The 26,443-nt window shown below is 38.9% G+C and overlaps 1 protein-coding gene across 1 annotated transcript; it reads left to right on the forward strand.

The window, feature by feature from the left end:
* The first annotated feature begins 1,560 nt into the window (after nt 1–1,560).
* Nucleotides 1,561–21,266, forward strand: IKKepsilon (I-kappaB kinase epsilon). The gene is made up of 6 exons (XM_072300481.1): nt 1,561–2,725; nt 3,923–4,027; nt 8,615–8,956; nt 10,319–10,641; nt 14,437–14,709; nt 19,649–21,266. The coding sequence occupies exons 1-6, from the start codon at nt 1,975–1,977 to the stop codon at nt 20,072–20,074; spliced, it is 2,220 nt and encodes a 739-aa protein (XP_072156582.1). The 5' UTR covers nt 1,561–1,974; the 3' UTR covers nt 20,075–21,266.
* The last annotated feature ends 5,177 nt before the right edge of the window (nt 21,267–26,443 follow it).

Genomic DNA, 26,443 nt, shown 5'->3' on the forward strand with positions numbered 1-26,443 from the left:
GTTCCAGACTCAATTTCTCAGCGTTAGCGTTTCTTCACCTCGACAAAAGAACTTTCGTCCGCGTCTAACATTTATCCCTTTCGTAAAATCAAATATCAGTCACCCCGTTGATCTGTTCATGGTGATTTCAAGTGAAATTGCGGCGAGATACTCCAGACTCCTAATGTAAACAAAGCGGCCTGTACCTGGTCGAGATGTTCCGGACTCATTTCTTCATTTACGTTTCTTCATCTCGACCAAAGAAGTTTCTCGCGCATTCAAAGTAACATTTTCCGGTTCCATTGTTAGAGAAGAAACAAGTCATTTTGTTGTAAGTTAGGATAATATTTGTGTTGATTAAGTGGCTTGAGCATTGGACTACCTGGCTGCGCCTTGCATAGCTGCCTCTATATCAAGATGGTTGGGAGAAAAGCTTACTGGTTGATGTGCGAATCTGAATCCTAAATCCCTAGGAACGGTAGTTGTGAAAACCAGACGGATGTACAATGCTAGGTACCTTGCTCCTCACTCACTTTCTCATGGATGTTCACTGGTCTCTCCAAGGTTCTGGTTTTGCGATGCGTTGAAGCCAATGCTTTAAGTTTAGCTATAACAACCAGGCTTCGGAGATACTAATTAACAATCCTAGCAGTCACCAAATTCTCCAGCAAACCCGCATAGTTGTCTATTAACAGCTGAAGAAGCAATGGAAACCGTATTTACCTATGACAACAAGATTTTTTCCGTTGGAACTCTGATAGTAAGTATGAGGGGGAACTATCACCTTTAAGGCACGTTTCTCCATGAATTTTCTTGTGTTTTGGCATCAAACTAAGTAGAACTCAAGGAAAATGAGGCAAAACTTTACAAGTTACCATGTAAGGTTCATCTGCTGAAAAAATAGAATAAAGTCTAAAATTCCTAATGAACATCACCAAGATGGTTCTGCCACCAGCAGTTCATTTTTTAAGGCACGGATCAAATACGGTTATCTATTTTTCTCACGGTGCCCATCAAATTATAGGTAAGAAACCTATAGTCCTGTAATAATAATGGCATGGAATGACGGGCTCTAATTGGTGACTTGACCATCCCCAATAAGTTATCGAAAGAATTTACTTCTTAAAAGATCCTTTGCGAATAAAGCCAAGTAAATATGCAGATAAAAGTCCCGTGTGATATGTGAAGTGTTCTTATTCAAAGTAATTTCAAAGGGAAGGGATGAAATGTTCAAAAGGTAACGTCCAAATTTGCAAAGTTGTAGAGGCGCTAGGCACAAATTGGACAAGGTGCCGCTAAGTAATGATTAAATGAATTTTTTATTGTTATTAATTACGGAAAAGAGGAAAAGAGAATCAGGCCGAATGCCAAAATCCAAAATTCGAAAAGTGTAGGGTGTTGTAGGAGCCGAACCTTCTTCGAGATTACGGGCGGCGAGCGGCAACCTGATTGGCTACGAAGATTGCCCAGCATGGCCGAAGGCCTACTCGCCGCTTGGTAGGTGTTGACGGCGGTTTGACAAACAGCAGTTTTTGGTGAAATGTGGTCCGGAATATCTGGGCCAATCTGTTCACTCTCTCTGATCGTAGCTGATTTGTTTGTGGTTATGTTTTGCCAGTTCTGCATTGGGTATGGTTAGTATTTAGCGAAACAGTACGTTCTATTTCCGAATCCTTTTGATTTTCCTTCACTCTTGCGTCAGAATAATGAACAAGTGAGTCGCCGCATTTGTGTTCGGTGCAGTCGTATTCTATTATTTTTATGTTTGTGAACCTCTACGTACCGTTTTCTTCCATGTATCCAGCAATGTAATTTTCGATTTTCCCGACGCTTTTGACCATGACGAATTCATGAATTCAAGTATGTACATCCTCAGTTTAGTAGAAAGCGACTTCAAAACGTTTTAAAAAGGTTACAGGAGTTTCCTCGTTAATTTCTTGTTGCTCAATGTGGAGCCTTCATTACTTTTACTGGAATGTGAAATATTGAGTTAACATGTCCTTCCTCAAAGGTTCTTTGAACTATGTTTGGTGCACCACTAGTGTTTTAGGGAAAGGCGCCACAGGTGCTGTGTACCAAGGTGTCAACAAACACAATGGTGAGCCTGTTGCTGTGAAAACATTCAACCAGCTCAGTCACATGAGACCTCAAGATGTTCAGATGCGAGAGTTTGAAGTGTTGAAGAAAGTGAAGCATGAAAACATTGTCAAACTGCTGGCGATCGAAGAAGAACAGTCGGACCATAAAGGCAAGGTCATTGTTATGGAGTTATGTACAGGTGGTAGCTTATTTAATATCCTAGATGACCCTGAAAACACTTATGGTCTTCAAGAAGAGGAATTTCTGTTAGTCTTGGAGCACTTGACTGCAGGGATGAAACATCTGCGAGACAATAACCTTGTCCACAGGGATCTCAAGCCTGGAAATATCATGAAATTTATCTGTGATGATGGCAGAACTGTGTATAAGCTTACTGATTTTGGAGCAGCTAGAGAATTGGAAGAGGATCAGCAATTTATGTCCCTCTATGGCACTGAGGAATATCTGCATCCGGATATGTATGAAAGAGCAGTTTTGCGGAAACCGGTTGGGAAAACATTTGGGGCCACTGTTGATCTCTGGTCTATCGGTGTCACGCTCTACCATGTTGCAACAGGAAATCTGCCTTTCCGACCTTTCGGAGGAAGGAGGAATAAGGAGACCATGTACTACATCACAACTAAGAAAGCTTCTGGTGTCATATCAGGTTGGGAATACTTCTAAGTAATTGACAGTACAAATATTATCACCTTCAATTTAAGAAACACAACATTTAGGATCCGAAAGAAATTTGCATGACCAACTGCCTCATAAAAAAACTCAAAGTTGGTAAAATGGAAATTCATAGTTTTTGAGGAGACCCTATTTAATTTTCTTCTTGAAATTTCATAGGTACTTGACTTTTTATTTTCGATTTTGATGTTTGTTCAATTCAAGATGTTCCCTTTGCGTGCATCCAAATTATGAAAACAAGACTCCTCTTTCAACACACATTTCCGCAGAAAATCCCTAACCCTGCACTACTTGTGGCCTTTTACTTCTGAAATAGTTCTAAAACCATGTGTATGTATAAGCCGCTTTTACGGCGCGCAAGGGCGCTCTGCGACGCCTACTCTCCACAGAAATCTGTCATGGTAGAGATCCTCTGGAAGCTGGCATCTCTCCATCTCTTCACAAATGCCCTCTACCCCCCTTGGCTAGATGCTCTCTCTGTCGCCTACCTGGCCAAAACCATCAATTACTAAGATTAGAACATTATATTGTCATTTGGATTTACCACTTGATTTTATTTCTTTGCCAGTTGGTATGCTTTACATAAATTATCACTCAATTGTTGGAAGTAAAGCATGGTGTCTAGAACAGGAAAAACCGGGATTCATCAAGGAATGAAAATTTAAAGGGAAAAATCAGGAAATCTCTTCCAGAAGCCGGGAATCTCTTCCTCTACGGCTTAGGGATCACTTCGTTTCCAAAGGCGGTCTAATCTGATACATTTGAAGCTTCAAATCATCTAAAGAATGGAGGAGCTTTCATTGACCAGATAATATACATCAGGAACGCTATCAGAATTAGAATTTTGAATGTGCGCTAAAGAAATGGCTAAAAGATTAATTAAAATCGATATTCATCTATGAAACTCTGGAGAGTTACATTCTTTTTCCGCAGAAAATCCCGGGAAAGTGGGAAAAAATTTTGGTTTCTCATCAAGGAATGAGCTCCTGAAAATCAGGGAATGAGCCTAGTCAAAAATCTTAGACTTTGCAAAGGAAATGTAACCTTCAAAACCAGATAGGTGTGAGCTTATTTTTTTGGGTGAAATCTTGAATTAATAATCAGAAATGTTAAATCCAAACTTCTAAGTTGGAACAATTTCAATTCTTCAAATATCTGTATTATGTTCCAGGTACACAAACAACAGAAAAAGGATCAATTGATTGGAGTCGGGAGTTACCAGAAAATTGTCAGCTCAGTTATGGACTCAAGAAACTAGTCACACCAGTATTAGCAGGTGTAGTCATAGATTTATTTTTTGGGAAGTTCGTGAAGAAATTTCATTTTCCTTTAGAAGAGAAATTATTTTTCTCTTTTTTTTTTTATTACATCCATAATGTTATACAATTGCCACAACTACTTTCTTATACCTAAGGTATCTATTGGCTATGTTTAAGTTGAAATTACACATTATGAACTACCTCCAAATAAATGATCGACTATACTAAGTTATGCCTATCATTAAGATCTGTGGATTGTAATTCCAGTCATCAAAATCAATTTAATTATGAAAATATACTTGTTGTGTGTGTGTGTGTGGGGGGGGGGGGGCAAAAAAGCGAGAAAAATGTGTACAATTTCATCAATGGCAGTAACATGGTATTCATGTTACCTTTCTTTTGTTCTGTTCCTTCTCAATTTCAAGCTGTTGAAATGGTTTTCGTTGTCCCACCATTGTCAGGGTCATTTCTGAATCAATGCAAAAATATCTCGTAAACTACTCTTTGATTATATAATTTTTAAATATCTCCGCGCAAGTAAGTCTTAAAAAATGTGTACAAGTATTTTCTCGATTGCTAAAACTCAATTTTATTGTGTACCCATCGTCGCTTTTGCAATTCTGAGGCCTTGAAGATCTTACTCCATAAACATAAAGCACTACCACAGGTGACATAGTACTGATCATTTTTACTCAGTCTTACTTTTCCTTACTCATTACTTGGATTACATTTTGCAATATGGAGCGGGAGCCACTATCCCTGGCTCTCCCATAAAAGCACATATCTGCATAGGAACACCAATGGCATGTATGTTGTTTCTAAAATTGGCCAGAAATGGTGGTTCCTTATTGCAAAATGTAATCCTCTTGGTCCGAGATTCCTAAACAGACACCTCATCACCTTGTCTGTGACTTCACACATACCTCATCACTTGCTGTACCTATTTGTGTTATATATAGGTATTATTTTTTATTCATAAATTGGCAGACTCAGTCGTTGTCGTACGTCCCTTGTATAATGGCTCAAAGGGTTACGTAGAATTTGATATGCTAAATAGGGAGCTTTAGAGATTAAAGCTTTCAAAAATAAACTGAATCGTCTACTAGGTATCTAATTTCCAGAAGAAAAAAACCGGCGCTCCGCTTCGCTCTGCGCCGGTTTTATGTGGGGCTTCGCCCCCCCCCCCCCAAGCCCCCCCAGGACGCGCGCAGCGCGCGTCTTTTCAAGGTCGTCTGCACATCTAGTTTTCCTTCTTTTTAAGTGCCCCGCGCATCCACTGCGGGAAGGAAATGTATTTCCCGAAGTGGGATTTGTGGGTCTGTAAGTCATTGTGTAATCGATAGTTTTTTTCCACATATTTCCTTTCCTTGGGCCGCTGTGCTACGAACAGTTCTTCCAAAAACTTTCTTCACCTGACCCACAGTGCGACGCACAGTGGTTTTTTAGCGGCAAAAACCCCATTTTCCCAAGAACCTTTTTTTTCATAAAAAATGTTATTTTCCAACACTTAAGGGTTCACACTAACACAAGTCAATAGTATCTTTTACTGTCACTCATTTATAAGATTGCTACAGCACGCTAAAATCAGAATTTTTATCTTGTAGAAAATATTCCTTAAAATAGGCATTTTTACGCAAAATTCAGCTGATCCTATTTAAATCTAAATCAATTTTTTAGAGTAAATGCTTTAAAACCTGTCATCTCTAGTTCTTATAGAAGTGATTTCTTGGGGTAGTTTAAAAAGAAAAGGCAAAAATCTTGAATGACGGGGATAAAACCAGATATTCTTCAAATTTAAAAATCCCTCCAGAATAATCGGCCTAGGAAGACTTTTAAAAAATCTGTCAAGGGATGTTAAAAGATTACAGGCATTTTCAGAGAGCCAAAGGTATGTAGTAACTGCGCTGAAAATATTTCAACCCTTTTTAGCCCTGTTTAGAAGTTACAGGGGTTGAAAGTTATCAAGGGCGCGAAGAAAACACAGTTTTTGAGACAGTTCGCGCGCAGCACCGCTGTGGCCGGTTTCGCTAGGTAGTTTCTTTAAAAAATTATTAAGCCTGCCAATAAATACAAGCATTTTTTGAGGATCAGAGTTGTTTGCTAACTGTCGTGAAAACGTTCTACCTACCCTATTTTACTCTTTTTATAAATTACAGAAGTTGAAACCTTACCACGAATCATTCACTGAATTTCGAAATCTATACCTACAGAATTATCGGTATAAGAAGACATTTGAAAATCATGTAAAATAGTTACAGTATTTTCGGGGGGGGGGGGGGGGGTCGAAGGTACCCTCCTTGAGTCTTTTACAAAATTACAGAGATTAGAATAGTAAAATTACACGGCAAGAAACACAGTTTCTTATGGTTCTCGCGCATCCCCGTCGCTCCGCGCTGGTATGTCTTACGCTAATCTACGCTGCTCGGTCTGTGGCTGCCTCCAGCCCCCTCCTCGCTGGTTGTTTGTTTATGCCAAAGAATTCAGTTCCATTTTTTCATTGAAGCGACAAATGAAAAAAGATAAAAAGTTTTCCAATTTTCGCCCAACCCCCAATACGTCCGTGATTAGTTCCCTTCCAATCCACGTATGGGAAACGGTATAATACTTTTTAACATCAGAGTGGCTAACAGGGCTCTGGTTTGGCCCCCCCCCCTCCCCATCCGCATTTTAAATAGCCTTTGGACAGTCTGCCTTATTTACAAGTGAATAATAAAATAAAATAAAAAAACAGCAGCAGCATCAGCAGTACTATCTCTGAATTGACCCGGGCAGTAAAAAGCGACTGAGAGTAACTGCTCCCGGGGTAATAGCCTATCTTCTTTTCATCAGCCTCGTCTGCAAAGATTTAGTGTATATTCGGCTGCCATACGTATATTTTATTCTTAATACAAACAACAATAACAACACCAACATCAGTGATAATAAATATCTAAAAACAACAACACACGCACAACTTTTCTCAAGCACCGAAAGTTGGGTATTCAAGAATTAATTACCTGTGCATTTAATCTTTGTGTTTTTTCTAATAGTTTAAAATGTATTAAAGGTGAATAATAAGTTTAGGGTCACATAAATTACCATACATTAAAGTGTAAAATTGAGGGGTTTAGTGTATTTTGGTCACAGAAAACTTCATAATACCGCGAAGTTTTCATTTTTGAATTCACCCTCGTATTACCTATAACATTGGGATTTATTATCAACGCCCCTTCCCCCCCCCCCCCCCGGTCAAAAACTAATCTATTTTTAATTTTTTGTGATAGTGTGTGTCTAATACAGGTATTTGAAAATTCACAACGGTTAACCCCCGGTCAAAAACTAATCTATTTTTAATTTTTTGTGATAGTCTGTATCTAATACAGGCATTTGAAGATTCACAACGGTTAAAATCCATATTTGTTGATTTTACTCATGGTTATGAGGTTTTCGCCACTTTTCCCATAAGGAGGAACCACTGTGCGACGCGCAGTTTGTCCAAAATCTTCCTTTCCCTAACCCACTGAGCGACGAAAGGCTTGTTCCAAAACTTCTTCCCCCTGACCCACTGTGCGACGAAAATTTTGTCCAAAAACTTCCTCCCCCTGATCCACTGTGCGACGGAAATTTTGTCCAAAAACTTCCTGCCCCTGACCCACTGTGCGACGAAAATTTTGTTCAAAAACTTCTTCCCCCTGACCCACTGTATGACGATCAGCTTGTCCAAAAACTTTCTCCCCCGACCCACCCACTGTGCGGCCCTGCTCCGGCCGGCTCCCCTCATGCCGCGCACCCCTCGCCTAAAACTTTCAAAGCTCGCCATTTTTAAACGGCTCGGCCGGTTTAGCTCAAATTCAATACCAAACCAGTCCTAGGGGAGAACTACCACCCGTAAAAATTTCAGCTCAAAATATTCATTTTCGCTCGAGTTATCGAGTGGACAAGATTTGACCTCCCCCCACTTTCGAGCCCCACCCCAAAAAATCTATCGCCTCAAATTTCAATTTTTTTTCGCAGACCAGTAGTTCCAATGAGTCTCTACTAAATGCAAAAAAATTTGTCAAAATATCTTTCAACGTAAGAAAGATATAACTACTCAAAAATCGAAAAATCTTAAAAAGGCGGAAATCACACAAAACCACCCACCCATATATATATATATATTATTATATATATATATATATATTATGAATTCGAATGGCATATATTTTCGTGATCTACGACCCGTGATCGGTGCTCTTCACAAGGTCTCGGGTCTGGGTCCGACATCATGGGAGAATACAATAGTGTATTTTCTTTGGTATATACACTAATATTTTCTTTGGAAAATACACTAAAAGGGAAGTTGTCAGGTAAATGTTATAATGAAGTGAATTTGGAACATGAGCAAATTGAACAAGATTAGTTACCAGGACAGTATAAATTAGAAAGAAAAGTTGAAAAAAATAAAAAATAAAAGGAGAAATGTGTATGATCAAAGGAATTTGGAATTCCACTTAATGAGTTACGATTTTAAACTTTCCCCGACGTACTCAGTGAGGTATAAAGAACCATTGGAAGCACTGCTCAAAGTTTTGTGTTTTAAAATTTTCAAAGTTTAAAAGTTTCATTTCTGATTGGTTTTTCAGGTCTTCTTGAAGTAGATTCCCAGAAAATATGGAGCTTTGATAAGTTTTTTTCCGAGGTGCAAACCACTCTGTCGCGGAAACTGATCCACGTTTATTACATCAATCGAATGCAGAACATCAGAATATATTTGCATCCAGATGAAACTGCAGATGAATTGCAAACTCTAATCACAGAGCAAACCGACGTTTCTGCTCACAACCAGATCCTGCTCCTTAAGGATACTCATTTGCTGAAAGTTGTTGAGAAAACAACACCGGGTCGGGGGTATCCCTCAACACAGGAAGATGGACCTGTCCTTCTATTTAGCACTGAAAACAATAATGTCACACTGCAACCTGAAAGTAATTTTTTTATCAATCCACTTGCATTTCTAATGTTCTCTATCCTTCCAAATGCATTACTGGTTTTTTAGCACCCCAGAGTTGTTTAAGCGAGAACAACTCACTCCCAGTAGTCAAAGCATGCACTATTTGATCGAATGCTCTTATTGATTAAGGAAAATGCAGATATTTTATTCATAATGTCAATGCTGATGATTGATGAGTCAGTAATTTTTTTTTGCAATTAATTTGCTAGGAATGAAAAGCTTTCAAGATTCCAAGGAGGGTTCCCTGAGGAGGACTCCTGAAGGAAAATGAAGAAAATATTTACATTGCCATTGGGAAGAGAATGTGACCCACTGAGTTCTGGCAGTTTAAGAAGAGCTTTGAGGGAATCCTAAGGGCAATGGAAATGGGTTTTAGGCGGAGATTCCGTTCGCAGTGAAAAATCGCGTCAAATAATGGAGGTTTAGAATGATATTTTGGACATTATCAAAACCATGCAATTGGTCATGTGTCAAGGATGGTGGATGGTCAGTTGCCCAAAGAAGTGTTTCATCGGATTCCTCTCAGAAGAAGGCAGCGTGGATGTTAAATGAAAGGTTGGTGGCAGACAATCGCATTGCTTGGGCATAGTGAGAGGCTTGACAGGGTAGAGTGACTAAGGGTTGTAATGGGGGGGGGGGGGGAGGAGGGCAGTTGAAGGTTTGGCCCTCCCTTGAAAATGTTGAAAGTTTAGCATGTCTATGACGCTTGCTAATGCTTTTACAATGCCGATTATTATCGTATTTTTCGAAGGAAATTTTTCTTCTCTCACTTCCTTCCTCAAATCAAATCATTTATTTTCTTTTCATCTATCAGAGCGGAAAGTAAACGCTCGCGCATGTTATGGCTCCTGTCTCATTTTGTTCCTTGGATCAAATCATTTTCGTTTTTGGTAACTCCTCACTCCGCCTCAAAGTGATGTTTAATGAATTTATTTTTTATTTATTCATTTTTTCTTAAATTCATGCGTGGGGTTCCATCCAGGAGACGAAATCTCTCCCCTTTCTATTACCCCTAGCAGTGTCATTTACCTAATGATCTGTGGGAGAGTGGATTTTGATGGCAATTTGGAGCAGCAGAGCGTCCTTGCTTGCTGATTAGCAGTTGAAATAAGGACCCAATAATAGAATTGTATGTGTATTATTTTTTTTACCTTTCATAAATTTCAAGGTATCCAAGTCTTCTTTTCTATACCTAAACTAGCTCAGGTACTATTCTTTCAAGATTGAAATTGAAGAATCAAGAGGAAACAACCATCTAACGGATTAGGTATTAAAAATCCAAGCATACTGAAGAATATGTGCTCAATCAGTAATACTGCTTATTTATTTATTGCAGGTGGAATTCCGAAATTTCCAACTTTCCTTAGCCTTACTGCTGTTGAAAATGACGCCAGCTCTGCCAAAACAGCATGCAGTGTGGGGCATGTTTGCAAAAGGAGGGTTGAGAAATTATCTAGGTGCAGCCAGCTATCGCACTACAGTGTTAAGGTATTCACGGCAGTTGTTGGTGAAGAGTTGGAATGTTTAGTACAAAAGTGTGATAGTCTCAAAGAAATAACGAATTGCACTGAACACCTGGTAGATGCTGTTTCCAGAGCAACCAATACTATCCACAGTATGGTGGGTGTAAAAAGCGAAGCTGTCATTCCTGATTGCAAGGTATTACATTTTTTCACTTTTCTCTTCACCTCTTTGTTATCACTCTCTTTCTCTTTTCCTATTAAAATAAATCTCCAAGAGATGACCTCAAAAATTAAAATTTCGTTGCAAGGGCAATCATTATTGATGTGAACTGTTATGGAACAACAATTGAAGAGCATCTTGGAAGAACAGCCCATGAAAACCATGGGTGAGTTTTTCTTCTGGACAAGCAGGTAGTAATGATCTCTAGTATGCTGTCATTTGTACAGATGGCTACTGCTTAGAGGAACGAGCACACTTAAAGTATCATAGGCCCTCTTTTGAGAACCATTTTCAATTTAGTAAATGATTGCTGTTTTGTTACTTAGCCTCTTACCACAAAATTTGCACTTGTTTGTGAGTTGATCATTCAATTAAGATAGTAAGCATGCAAAAAATCACCAACAAATGGGCTTGTTGCAAACTTTTGCTAGAGCAAAACTAAGAGTTGTTTCCTATAGATAATGCTTCAAAAATCACGATGAGCGCATTGGCAAAGTCTAAAATGCACTCATAACTTCACAATCTGCGTAAGAAATTTGCGGTTTTTTGAGCTTCCCGCTTCAAAAACGACACTACGGCACAGGTGAACATTTTGTTAGAGGAGTCGTTCCATCCGTCGGCAATACTCATCATGACCGACGCCAATCCGCCAAAACACGTGTGATGGGACGAGATAACACATGAGCAGGACTAGAGCAGATGACAATCGGCGTGTTTACGTTCATATTTTCCTCGCCCGCCTTGATTGACCTTGAACTCTCCTCGAATTACGCGCGGAACTGAGCAAGCGTCGGCCATGATGAATATTGCCGACGATGGAGCGACTCCTGTAACAAAATGTTCACCTGTGCCGTAGTATCGTTTTTGAAGCGGGGAGCTCAAAAAAACGCAAATTTCTTACACAGATTGTGAAGTTATGAGTGCATTTCAGACTTTGCCGATGCGCTCATCGTGCCTTTTGAGGCATTATCTGTAGAAAACAACTCTTCTTTTTGCTCTAGCAAAAGTTTGCAACAGGCCCATTCAATCTGTTTGCTTAATCTTAAAAATAAATTGAAACGCAGTTTCTGGTTACCAACAAGATTTTGTCCTAAAATGATTTGTAGACCCTCCACGCTCAGAAACCTTCGGGAGCCAATTGCTTTCACATTTTCCCCCCCTTTTTGACCGCTTTACTGCAAAAGGGCGGCATGCACCAGTTTTTATCAAATGCCTTTTAAACTATGATAGGTATTGAAGAACATCCCAGTGAAAAAATGCTCTCAAAAGAGTGACTCATAAGGGAGAGGGGGAGGGAGGTGTTATAATCAATTCTTCTATCTCTCTTCATACCCGGAAGGTCAACAAGAAGAAAATTGTGAGTGACACTTGAAGCCAAGGCTTCTCTAGACGCTCTTGACTAGTAGAATCAAATGCAAGTTAAATTTTAAGTATGTGGTAAGAGAAAGAGATCTTCTTCCCATACTTAATCTTGCTCCAGAATTGTGGTAAAATCTATCTTTTTTAGGGTGTTTTTGGTTTATCTTGATACGACTGTCAACCTTGGAGGGAAACCTCATGACAGGTTACATATCGGAGACTGTAATTTTACCTCAAACTTTATTGAGTGACCCATCGAAGTCCTGAAAATGAGGTAGAATGAGATGAAGGGGGGGGGGGGGGGGTTCAACATTTTGAAAAATCTACAAGGAAATGATCGGCAATTTTTATGCTAAGTTTTGGCACCGTAACAATAAAACAATACAATCTCTGGCGTTGAAATGCCGAGTCCTTCAGTGTTGGTGTCGTAGTATGCACACCTGATAATCGCTAACCAGCATGGAACCGGTAGTGGCGCTGACAATGGGGCTGATTTCTTTACCCACACCCAACTCTCCTCACAGGAGGTTCTGGCTAGTATGGGAAAATCCGTACGAATAATATTACTGACCCGTATCTCTCAAAAAAACTGCATCTGCATCTATATAGCTGCTGTACCGGCTTACTCTGCCCTCCCCCCTTCCTTCGAAAAAATTGGCCGAAGGGGTTTTCTTCTTCTTTGTAGCTTGGTACACACTTCGTTACTGCAGTGAGGAGTTGATCGAAAGTATTCCGATTTGTCCAGGACGCCCACAAGAGGGAAAAGTTGTTTATTCCTATAGTAATGCGTTGGGGATTTTAGGTCGTTTACGTGCAGCGTGCTGAACAGGGTGAATCGTGTCGCGTGACGTCACAGCCGCCACCGTGTGTCCTGTTTCGCGTGTCTCGATCGCGTTCGATCTTCCAACTGTGTGTCTCCCTCGCGAACTTTTCCATCCCTTTGTTTCTTACTCGTGCGTAGTATTAGCTTGCCTGCACCTAAGTATCTCCTCGAAACTGTCCTCTATTTTTAACTGTATGTTTATGTTCCATCCTATAGGTCATTCGCCTATCTGATCGTATGTTTCTTCGACTTCCTCTCTTTTTCCTTTCTCCTTTATCTTCTATAAATTTTTGTGAACCTCGGTGTCGGGGGGGTATTTTTCGACAGGAAACTCGAATTTTCAGTCAGATTTTCAAAATTCCAAAAATCAAAGATGGCGGCCGTGGTCTAAAATGCTATCTCGACTCCTGTTCCGTCGATTTTTTCGGAAACTCGGTAGCAGAGGGTATTTTTTGACGAGAAACTCGAATTCTTGGTCCCATTTTCAAAATTCCAAAATCCAAGATGGCGGCTGTGGCCGAAGTGGCGAAGATGTTGTCTTTTCATTATTTTAATTTTGAAAGTTAATAGCTATGAGGGGCGGCTTGCGGAGCGAGTTGCAAGTTCATTGCGAAGCAAGGAACCGAGGGTCCAGGGGCACTCTCTAGCTGGGCGTGACAGCACACATAACGAGCTTATCATCATGGCTATTTATACAAAATGACGGTCATAACAAATTGTTATATATATGAATTTACCTTACAAGCTTCATTATTTTTGCGTCTTTTGCAAACGTTTCGGCGCCTCATGGAGGCATTCTAAGTGCGGCCTACCAGTCCATTTTCTAAAAGTGGCAACACCTTCAAAGGAACGTTATCATCCATCGTCCATCGTGACAAAGCGAAATCCGTTGGTCTGTTTACTCTCCTTACGCCTGGGATCAGTTATCGGCATCCGCGTTCGTCGCGTCGTGCGTTAGCGAGCTCGCTGTTTTTCCCGTTTCTAATGTGCGCGGAAGATTTTATTTTAAAGTAATGTAGTTTTAGGAGTTTTAACGTTTTTAAGTACTCTTTGCGTGGACAATTGTATGCCGTTTTAACGTCGGGGCTGTATCAATTCTTTAGTATGTGAGTATCAAGAAGCAGTACTGAAGATGACCTCCATGAAGCGCCAAAACGTTTGCAGAAGATGCAAAAATAATGACTGGAAGCTTGTAAGGTAAATTCATACACATCGCAGCAGTCAGATAGTATTATTCATATGTGTGAGTGTATGTGTGTGTACGCGAGGGTGCGTGCGTGTGTGTGTTGGTGTGTGGGTGTGTGTGTGTGGGGGGGTGAGGGTGAGGGCGTGAGTGTGTCAAAGAACAGGGGCTGGGCCAGGTAGTAATCATGGGAAAAAAGCCTCTTAGTTATTAGAAGACAAAAGAAATAATGGTTTTAGCAAAAGGTATAAGTTCAAGGTTTTCAATCAGCATGTTAGAAAACCAATGCTCATTAGGGAATAAACCAGTATTGAAATCAGTTTGGAGAACAGTTATTATGACTTTCAGTACGCACCTTGCTTACGAAGGTATATTTTTAATCAAAGTACTTGTATCAATTTTTCAGGAAGAATTGAGAGTTCTCAGCAAGGAATTGAATGGAACTCTAGCCCTTGCTATTCAGCAGCTACACCAGCGCTTTGTAACAGAGCGTACATTGACAAGAGAGTGGTCAGCGGCAACTCGGACAATATCATGCCCAGCGGCTTCCAGAGCCCCAGCAAAATGCAAAACCCTAGTTGAGCGTTTACGTGACTCCTGGCAGCATCTGCTTAGAGATCGTGCTACACGCAGTTTAACATTCAATGATGAACAATTCCATCTCCTAGAAAAAATTAAGGTAAGAAAATCTTGAGTCAATTTTGATATGCTTTTCACCAAAACACAGTTCTACCACTTGGAAGGCTCCAATACTGTGGAAGTACCTACATCACAATAATTGAGGAGCTTTCCGGAAAAAGGGGCACCTAACAAAAAATCGCGCAGTGAGGAAAACGTATTTGAAGTTTTCATTTTTACTTACTGGCCACTGATGGTGACTTACACCAAATCTTGGACGCTCAGATCTAAGTTCGTACATCCTAGAATAGAATGAATAACAATCATTGGTAAAACTTACATTTCTCTTAGTGCTGATTTAGGAATTTTCCAAAAATGTTCTGTTTTGTGCCCTTTTTCCAGAAATGGACCAATGGTTATAGATTTTGGCTTTTGAAGCTGGACTTTTGAGAGTTGAACGAGTTTCTAAACCAAAAAAAGTTTATTAATCTCCTCTGTATGGTAAAAATTTTTTAAAAAATCTTTGGTGTCCAAAGTATTCCGTTTCCGCCAGTTAGGACCGCAGGCCCTCTCCACAACATTGCAGCGGTCGCACTTAGAGGTAGATAGATGAGATACTTTGTGAAGCAAAGAGTTGTAGCCAACTGTACGCACAGCTTGGTCTGTTGGCTCCAAAAATTGATTGATCAAGCTCGGCACATGTACTCGGGGCATGTATACATTTTGACACGAATAATCCATTCCTGCAATTTCCAGAAAAATAGCAGATATGATTTGGATTACATTTTGCAATAAGAAACCACTATTTCCAGCCTATTTTAGAAACAACATACATGCTATTGGTTTCTCTATGCAGATAGGTGCTTTTATGGGAGAGCCAGAGATAGTGGTTCCTCATTGCAAAATGTCCTTTTCCGGAAAGCTCCTTTAATGGTTACCTAATTGGGCCAGCAGGGTGCCTCACAGAAGGGAGCAAAGGGCTTATGGAAATTCGGTCCAGATAAAATTAAAATTTCCTGAAGAAACTTACTGAGGGTGTCTACTGTCAGGAAAAACCGGAAAATGTCTGGTTCGATGTCATCCAAAAAATAAGGAAAATATGAAAAAAATCGGTTATGGATCACAAAATTCCACGTACATCAAGCATTTTTTAACCACATGCAGTTTGACACTTACAAAAGTAAAACAGTTGATAAAATTCATGGGATATATTTATTTGATTCTTGAAATCATACAAGTGTAAATTTGTTCTGGCAAAAAATTGGGATATTGAATTTAAAATACCTAGAAGAAAACAGGAAATTATCCAGAAAGTTTACAGTAAAATTTTAGATCAAACCCTTCATCTCTTCTTGAAAAGTCTGAAGAGGGACAAGAGCTGCAATTCGGATTAGCCTGTGTCACACTACCAAAATACTCCATCAAAATATCAAGGTCAGGCGTTGTGATTGGCTTATTTGATGACTTGGACCAATTACAGCACTTGACCATGACATATTGACAGAGTATTTTGATAGTGTGACATGCGCTATTATTGAGAAATGGGGAGCGGAAGTCTAAAAAAAATTAAGATTTTTGGGAAAACATCTACTAGTGGGGCTGTTCAGTGGCGACTTTTCTTGGACTGAGGATGGACTCTTCAGAATTGATTTAAATTGCAGATAGAGCCGATTCAATCCAAAGATCAGGTTTCTGAAACCTGGATCTAAGAATCTTGCTTTTTCCTATCAATCGAAAATTTCAAATTTAGCTGATCAAGTATGCCCAAATTATCATGTGACAATCCTATCCGATCCCTGATGTCAAAAAAGGAAAAAAAAAAGACAAACCTTAGTATTTTCATTTATGTTTTTCCTGTGAATCTTATTTTTCCTCCCAACTAATTATGAGCCAAATTAGTGGATTACGTAAAACACTTAAAATTCGGGAAAGGCATTGATTCTCTTGTTTTGATCCGGAGGAAAAAGTATCATCCTCTTCTTCCACAAACGACCAGGGCCTAGCCCTGCTTGTCAGGCCATCCAGTATTGAGCATAATAAATTTTTTAAGTATTAAAAATCTAAAAATCACCAAAAATAAAGGACTCGTCAAATCAATAAAAACAGCAATAAATCTTGAATCATCCTCAGGAGAAGAGAGCCAGCTTTATGCCCATCTTTTAGGCGGTTGTCCAGGTATTCTTATCCCTAGGGGTTGTCCGATCATACAAATTTTCGCTAGTCTCTCTACATCATTCGGTCAACGTGCTCTGACCACATATTCCTCCTCACTTTGGTCCACTTGGCTAGATCTTGCACCCCAAGAGCATCCCTGATGGACTCGCTGGTCTGCTGATCCCAAAGTGTAAAACCAGCTATCTTTCTTAGAACTTTCATCTCAACTGTGCGAAATTGTTGGTTGGTGGAAGAAGTATTAATCCTGGCAAAAGATGAGAGTCCCAGAATCGATTCAATCTCATTGATCTTTTGGTCTGGAAGAATGGATCTTTTGTCAGATTCATCCTAAGATCGCCCCCCACTATGCACAGTGCTGCAAGCATGTGGATGATGCGGACAAAAATCGCCACACCGATGAAAAAAAGGGTTATAGTTCATTGAGAAACCGATTTCAGAGCAATTTTTGCCGGAAAATCCGACTCTTAAAACCAAAATTCTCCAGGACTGCAACTTAGGCGCCCAAAAAAAAATGGCTGCCCAAAAAACCTCAAAATGACCCTTTCAAAAATTAAGAACTTGAATTTTACGGATATCGGTTTTGGAGATATCAATTCCTAAGTAATTTTTCTCGTAAAATCCAATTCTGCGGTCTAGAATGCTCTAGGGCTGAAATTTGGGGCTTCAAAAACCAGCTGCCCAAAAAATCTCAAAATGATTTTCTCAGGAATGAAAAATATGAATTTTACTGACATAAACCTCCGAGGTATCGATTCTTATGTAATTTTTGCTGCGAAATCCGATTCTAAAGTTAAAAATTCTCTGGGACTGAAATTTAGGCATCGAAAGTGACCTCCTAAACAACGAGAAATATGAATTTGATGGATCCAGGCTTTCAGAATCTAATCTCTTGTACAATTTTTCGGTAGAATCCGATTCTGAAGTTCAAAATTCTCTAGAGCTGAAATTATGACTGTAAAAGCAAAATGACAGCCAAAAAAAAACTTCCTCAAGAATAAAAAATTTGAATTCGACGGATAAGATATAATAAGCTACAAGATTTCAATTTGTTCCTTTAATGAAGAAAATTGAAGTTTGTTGGGAAATTACGAAATATTTATTTTGCATTTGTCCGAGGATTGCACCAAAGAAATCTTAATCATAGAAGGAGCAAAGTTACAGTTAGTTCCTCTACAAATTTTTAAATAGACACGTGCCTGTTATACACTAAAAGGAATCAAGAGCACACTAATTTTTGGATTTGCATGAAGAACACTGCTAACTGACGATCACAACTCATGTTTCCTAAAATAGTTTTTTTCGGTTGAATAAATGCAGCCCATAATACCGGCCCGAAGTGTATTCCCCTCAATTCGTTTACTTTGATAGCTGTCGAATAAAATTTGGGAAATCCCATATTCCCATACCGTGTTGCCACGTTCTAAAATTGATGCATTTTACGCTAAAAATCCAACATTTAAATTTAAATATTGAAAAAAGTAGCAACGACATACGAAAATCCTTTGGTACTATCAAAGTAGGATTCCCAAGGAATTAGAAAATGTTAATATCTCAAAATGTTTTGCGTATTTCTTGAGAAAATTCCACTGTAAGTTAGCAACCTCGAATCAGCCCTATGCTACCAATGTAAAACCTTCGTATGCACCTGCTACTCAAATCTAAAGTTCCTATGAAAAAGAAAGTAGCAGCAACACAGCAAAATCCCTAGGTACAATCAAAGTAGGATACCTAAGAAATAAGAAAATTTGAATACCTCAGAATATTTTGTGTATTTCTCGAAAAAAATCCAGTTGAAGTTGGCAACCTCGAATCAGCCTTACGTTAACAATGTAAAAGCATAACGTGATCGACCCAACTTAAACATCTTATAACAATGAAAGTATCAGCAACATGGAAAACTACTGTGACACAGTCAAAAAGTGATACCTGAAGACTGAGAAACTGTTAATATCTCAGAAGGGATTACGTATTTCTGGAGAAAAGTCTTTTTAAGTGCAAACTTTTCTCTTTATTTATTTTTAATGGGGAAGTTCATTGCCGGCATTTTTCCTTCAACTTTTCACGCTTATCCCTTGTGATTTGCAAATAAAATGCTCAAATGACTTATCATTCTTCGCCAGAAAAAGGTTCCTTCTTATGAGTACCAAGTTAATTTGTGCATAAAGAAAAAAAAATTCCATTTTTTTGTGCCCGCAGGATGCCACACTGTGCTATGCCCTTCTAGGAGAAAAAGTTCCTTGATATCTGGATGAAAACATAAAACTTTCAAATTGTAATTTTCACCTATCCTACAGTGAATTTGCTCAGTAAGCCTAACTTATCAAGGCTCTAAGGATAAGGGACAGGGAGGCCAAAATATTGAAGAACTTTTTCTCATTGCAAATCATCCTGTTTATATAGTGTGAAAGCCGAGCCAACCTCATCATGTCAACAATACATAATATTCTTTCTTCTTATATTCTTTTCCAAAAGAAAAACGAGTCATGCTTTTGCTGTTTTTAATTTTGCACAAGAACTCAGCTTTTTCTTCTAAAGTAGATGCTCCTGATCCTAGTGCTGGCTGATAAGAAAATGATAGACAAAAAAGATAAAGGGAAATGGTATTTTTAGCACTAAGGAAACTTCTGTGGATGCAAACGGACCCAAAGGTATCAATTAAATTAGTTGATGAAAGTTGATGTTTTGTATTTACTTATTGAATTTTTGCCTGAAGGAGCAGCCAGAGAATGGTTCAAGTCTTGGTAGGTACTTATTCTACTGTTTACGATTTTATAGCTTGCCCTGTATCCTATTAATTTTATAGAATCTTGTTTGCTTTATAATAGGTGGCAGAGACGGGGAAAAGAATTAAAGTACTACTTGACTCAGAGTGTCAGCCTGCCGTTACGCAACTCGCAGAGTGTCTTGCAGACTGGTACAAAATGGCCCAAACAGCATTCCTCCAAGCACGCATCCTTGACAAGGATGTTGCTGCCTATGAAAAGAATTTGCTCAATTTTATTAGTGCTGTCAGCGAAAATGATTCCAAGTACCATGAAGAAATTGCTGGTGTTGCCAAGGTAAAAATCACTTCTAGCAACAACAACCATGTAGGAGGAATCAAGCAAGACTTGAGGTCAATAAGAGCTAATCTCAGAGAGCTTTCTTCAACAGGTGGAAGTATTAGTAATACGCTAGATGAGAACACAAGCCTCATTGTGCAGTGCCATGCTGTTTTAAATGAAGAAGATGGAATCGCTGCCGAATCATGATCAATTGTTTCCAAGATTTTGAAGTCCTTTCACATGAGAGGTAACTGGTGGACTCAAAATATTCTCATTTTTTTGTCTTTTAAAGTTTATCGGAAAGTGGAATCTTTCAGTTTTACGCACAGGATAAATCCCTCTGATTTTTGCTTGATCCTAGTTATATATTTAAAAAAAAAACAAATCTCATTTAATTGGAAACAGATTCTTCAGGAAGTTATAACGTTCAGTCAGGGTTCCTAATTTTCTTTTTATTAAGTTCTTGAGTCGTCTCAATGGGTGCAACAAACGTAGTGAAATTGTGATGCAATGTCTGCAGCTTCAGGTCTGCAATTTTTTTAAAAAAAGAAGGAAAAAAAAACATATTGGGCGACTCCATTGTAGTTTCAACCGTAGGTCCAAAAATTACCATGGTTTTCCTTCATTACCTACCAGTTTTCGAAAAAATTGAAATTTTTCCAAAAACCCGATTTCTCTAGGGAAAATTCAATCTTCCGAAAAACTTTTGCAATACCAAAAAATCAAGGTCATTTTCAGTTTCAGCAGCCACAAACAACATGATTTGCATGCTTAATAAATCTTACCCCCTGTTCCTGACAAAAAGGTTTCTCCATACCAATAGTTTAATCAGCCCACTGTAAAACAAATCTAATTATTTTGCTCCTGAAAAGATGGGATATTTTTTTTTCTGAAGTGTCTGATGAGGCTACTTATTTTGATTTTGCTACCGAAGCTGCAAATGACCTCAATTTTTTTTCGTCACCTATCTCGTCTCTGGATGATTAAATTCTCTCTTTAAACAAGTTTTTTGGCAGTTGGAATAGGCATTTGTCAGAAATATTAATTCTCATGAAAATCGATAGATGGAGGTCATTTTCGGTTTCAGTGAGAAAAGCAATAAGAATTCCCATCAGACGCGAGAGTGTAAAAAAATTCTTGTCATTGTAGAAGCTAAGCAGTTTAAAACAGATCAATTTTATGCGGTGGCCTGGAGGCCGATTTTGAGAAAAACCTCTTATCAGGACCATTGATGGAATTTGTTATGCTTGTAATTTTTAATTTCTTTTGTACTTCTTCTTGCTGAATTCAAGAGTGACCATGATTTTGATCTATCATGTTCCAGTTTTCCAGAAAATTAGTGAAAATGCTGTGTTTTTTTCTTTCTATCTTAAAAATAAATAAATATATAAAATCTTGACTTCCAGGGCTAAAAATTGGCGAGAAATGGATAAAAAGTAAGTTCCCTTCTGCTTTCAGTGCTGAGAAATACCCAGAAATTACCCCAAAATAATGCCCTGCATTTTTTAAACTCATACCTGTGTAGTCAAAATTAAGTACTTTGTAACAGGATAATTTTTCGTCTCTGTCTAGTCTTACTTGCAACTTTTGACCTGCATACAAGCTGATCATTTACTTCCCTCTCTGTATGTACAGGGTGATCCAGACCACCCGTCCACTATCTTTTTCTCGAAAACGGCGGAACAGGGTGATCCAGACCACCCGTCCACTATCTTTTTCTCAAAAACGGCGGAGAATTGAGCTTTGGGACAAAAACTTTCATGGGGTGAATCGACCCCAAAGAATCGAATGAGAATATTTTCATCCCCCCAGAATGGCCCCTTGGGGGAGTTTTGGGGGGGAGCCCCCCCGTTTCTCGCAATTTTCAAATAGGAAGGGTATGTTTTGACTTTGGATTCGGAATCTACGGTAAAAAATAAGAACATTTTGTTCTTTGCACTTTTTCCCTAAACCCCCATTTTTTGGAGTTATGGGGCATTTTTGGGGCAATTTTCGATTCGACGCTGTAAGCGGCCAAATAATCCAAATTTCAAAATCTAAAAATCTCCTGAGAGGAGAGGTCGATACCTTTTTATTGATGTGCCACACGACCCCTGTTGTTCCAAAATTTTGGGGGCCACGACCCCCCAAAAATTTTGGGGCTTTGGAGGGCCGTAAGTCGAAAAGGTTAAAAGGCAAGGGTATGTTTTGACTTCAGATTTGGATTCTACGCGAAAAGTTACGTAGAATTGATATGGCGCATGGTCTATTTGCTCCAAATTACTGAAGAACCCCATTTCCCCACAAGAAGCCGTGTATTTTTGGAGAAAATAAGGGGTAAAAAAAAATTGAGCAAACAGGCCATGCACCATATCAATTCTACGTAACTTTTCGCTTAGAATCCAAATCTGAAGTCAAAACATACCCTTGCCTTTTAACCTTTTCGACTTACGGCCCTCCAAAGCCCCAAAATTTTTGGGGGGTCGTGGCCCCCAAAATTTTGGAACAACAGGGGTCATGTGGCACATCAATAAAAAGGTATCGACCTCTCCTCTCAGGAGATTTTTAGATTTTGAAATTTGGATTATTTGGCCGCTTACAGCGTCAAATCGAAAATTGCCCCAAAAATGCCCCATAACTCCAAAAAATGGGGGTTTAGGGAAAAAGTGCAAAGAACAAAATGTTCTTATTTTTTACCGTAGATTCCGAATCCAAAGTCAAAACATACCCTTCCTATTTGAAAATTGCGAGAAACGGGGGGGCTCCCCCCCAAAACTCCCCCAAGGGGCCATTCTGGGGGGATGAAAATATTCTCATTCGATTCTTTGGGGTCGATTCACCCCATGAAAGTTTTTGTCCCAAAGCTCAATTCTCCGCCGTTTTCGGGAAAAAGATAGTGGACGGGTGGTCTGGATCACCCTGTATATTAGCCTGTGTCACACTATCAAAATACTCCATCAAAATGTCAAGGTCAAGTGCTGTGATTGGTCCAAGTCATCGAATAAGCTAATCATAAAACCTGGCCTTGACATTTTGATGGAGTATTTTGATAGTGTGACACAGGCTATTGACTGGAAATAATGAAAGGGTGCATGGTGGCAAGAGTCAGCAGCAGGGACCATTGATAAAAGCCGAATTAGAAATTTTAGCCCCTCCTTATCTCTTGATCACAAACTTACTGTGCGTCAGAACCTAATTTTGTTTGGACCATTCATCAGTATGTATCGCTTTTGTTTATTGATTGGAGCATGGACAGTCCAAAAATTAAAGGGTTACAGGATATATTCCCTCTTTAAAATCCCAACGCAAACTCGTTGAAAGTGTGGAATTTTTTCTAAATTGCTTACAAGATTATTTCTTGTATGAGAGACAACAAATAATTCTTTAAGTCATTGCAGTTATCTTGAGGTTGAAAATGGAAAACCCTTAACGACTTTTGAATAGTTTTTTTAAAGTTATTATTATTATTATTAAGTTCTCGGATCTCAATTCACAGCTCGAGGCCAGTAGATATTTAGTCCTCCCCTGGCAATTCAATGCAAAGGAGAGTCCTTAAATTTAAAATTGAAGTAAAAATTTAAAATTCGGATTAAAACTTTAAAATTGGAGTGAAAAATTAAAAATTTGGATTAAAACTTTAACATTGGAGTAAAAAACTTAAAATTGGGGCTAAAACTTTAAAATTGGAGTAGAAATTTAAAGTTGAAGTTTAAAATGCAGGTTAATTTTTCGGTTGGAGGTAACTATCCATCACCCAGAACTCGACTTACAATCCTGCAGCTCCGTAGCAAAGCTGCTTTCTGTAATTTGTCCAATTTCCAGAGGCACTTGATATCGTCTGCCAAAGGCATGAACTTGCTCATCTTCTCAGCGTAAGCGCTCTGGATATCAACTGCCAACGGCACAGCAACGTCGATTATAAAGGCAATTTTGGTATCCTTCAACGTGAGCACTATGTCTGGGATGTTATTAGGAATGGTTCTATGGGTGCGAATCTTCTTGTTCCAGTGGAGGCGGCATATATCATTTTCTTTCACCTTTGGGCTTCCAACTTTCGTAGACTCTAGCTAAAATTGCGAGTTTTTCGTGGCTTTACCTGAGATTTCGACCTGGGACCAAAGGCGACGGGTGATGAGCTTCGAATATGGTGTCAAGGAAACGTAGACTTGTAACATACTTGAATATGATAAACCGTCACCTTTGGTCCCAACTTCAAAATCGAACTTATCCAACTTTTTAGCCCGAAATAGCTGAAAATCCTTGTTTTTCGGGGTTCTATCTCAGATTTCGACCTGGGCCCAAAGGCGACGAGTGATGAGCTTCGAATATAATGTCAAGGACACATAGACACGTAACATATTTGAAGATAATCAACCGTCGCCTTTGGGCCCAACATCAAAATCGAACTTTTCCAATTTTTTAGCCTGAAATAGCGGAAAATTCCCGTTTGTCCAATGTTCTATTCAGGTTCTGGATGTTAAGTTGGTGGGAAAGGACGACGACAAGAGAGGACACGATTCAGGTGGTCGCCATGACAGAAGTATATTGAGGGGAGCCGTTTCCACAGAGCCTGGGCGGCTAGGCACACATGGTTGCCATATCGGCATGTTCCTTTTTTTGTTTGTTTGTTTTATTTTTTTGAAAAAACAAATTGCTTGCATTAAAACTAGTTAATTAGATATGACGTATGTAACTACTCATCAATAGAACACAACATAATTGACAGTATTTAACATCATAACACTTACATTGATACTAATAATGATATGTACAGCTGATAACAAACATGATTAATTAATTATTTGAATGAGATAATTCCAAATATAAAATGGAGGATGCTAAATTTGTTAATGATTTAAACAGTATTTAAAATTGATTTAACATAAAACATGACGCAGCATCTAAAATTGATTTACACAGAACATGACATCACGATGAATGTTAATTTGTTAATCAGAGGAATATCTGTCTGGTGTCATTGAGAGTCTTTTACCTCTGTCTATTGTTCTCTGTTTAGATGTTACAGGTGTAGCTGGTGTTTTCTTTTGCATAGTGGGGGGAGCCTGCGGGTGAAAAATTCAGGATCAGATATATTGTCACTGACTGTTGTAGTTTCTGGGCATTGAATTTTAACAGAGGGTTTTAGAGGCATGTCAATTGGAAATTCAGCTGATTCAATATTTTAATCTGTATTCTGTTTTTCTACATCATAATAAGGCTGTGACTAGGCTACCCGGCTCTGGGCCTAGCACATGAAACAGAATGATGTTCTGGAAGAAAAAACTACCAAATAAATCGTATGAACGATCAAAAGCACGGCAGGAAACACACACTCACTACTGAAAAGGTTTTAAATAGGGTTGGGAGACACGTCCCCCACCCTTTCAAAGGCAATACTCACATCGCGAAAAAGTCCAGCTTTTCTTACCTCAGTCAAACTACAACTCACTCTCCACGCCAAAGAACACCCTCCCCCCAGCGGCTCAGGGCACGCCATCTCTGGTCAATCCATCATCATTCGGGAACTGCAACCAATCAGAGATGCGCCGTTCAGAACCACTGGAGAAGTGGCGCCCTCTGGCGAGAACGCCTCTACTAGAAAGCCAGAGGGAAAGTGTTATTTTCTCTCTGATGTATTACCGTGCTACAAGGCTTAAGGTGTGAACTAGATTTTTGGTGTTCAAAGTTAAAAGATACTTATGTAGGGAACTCTCTGAAGTGTAGACGAGTCCGTCTATACTGATTACCTGATTCTGTTTGCACAATGTATGAGTTTGGTTTTTGCATTTACTTACAATTTTAGCAGGTTGCCATACATCTTTAGAAGTTTTCTTAAAATCTATCTTCTCATTTACTTTGAGTTCTTTAAGGGCCTTGTCCTTAGGATAACAATCTACCATAGTTTGCTTTCTTTTTTCGAATGTCTCGGTATATTTGTCGACATTTACTAGATTTGGTTGTAGGTGTTCAAAAGTGCAGGGTAATTTTGTGCGAAGATTACGTGACATTAGTAGTTGACTGCGTGCTGCGGCATCCTCTTTGGGGGTGTTTCTAAAATTTAAGAGAGCAAGGTGAAAATCTTCTTGAGAATTATAACGCTTTTTGATTAAATTTATAATAGATTGGATGGTTCTTTCTACGATACCATTGGATCTTGGATGGCAAGGGTGGATGATGTTTCATGATTGATGTCCCATGAAGTGGTAAATTTTTGAAATTTTTCTGAGTTGAATGGTGGACTGTTGTCACTAATTAGGGTTGATGGAATACTATGTCTAGCAAAAGTTGATTTTAATGCTCCAAATTGATGCATCAGCTGCTCTTGAGTTTTTTATATGCAATACTTCTAGGTATTTAGAAAAGTAATCAACTACAATAAGATATTTATCCTTATTGATTTCACAGAAATCTATGCCTACTTTTGACCATGGAATTTTTGGAATCTCATGAGGAGGGACTGGAGCTTGTCTATCAGCATTTGAATATTTAATGCAACTTTCACATTTATTAATTAAGTTTTTCAAATCTGATTTCATGAATGGCCAATATACTACATGTTTAGCTCTTAAGTAACATGATTGAAAATCTTGGTGTCCT

This window comes from Bemisia tabaci, chromosome 1 (genome assembly GCF_918797505.1).
Source record: "Bemisia tabaci chromosome 1, PGI_BMITA_v3".
NCBI classification, from domain to species: Eukaryota; Metazoa; Arthropoda; class Insecta; order Hemiptera; family Aleyrodidae; genus Bemisia; species Bemisia tabaci.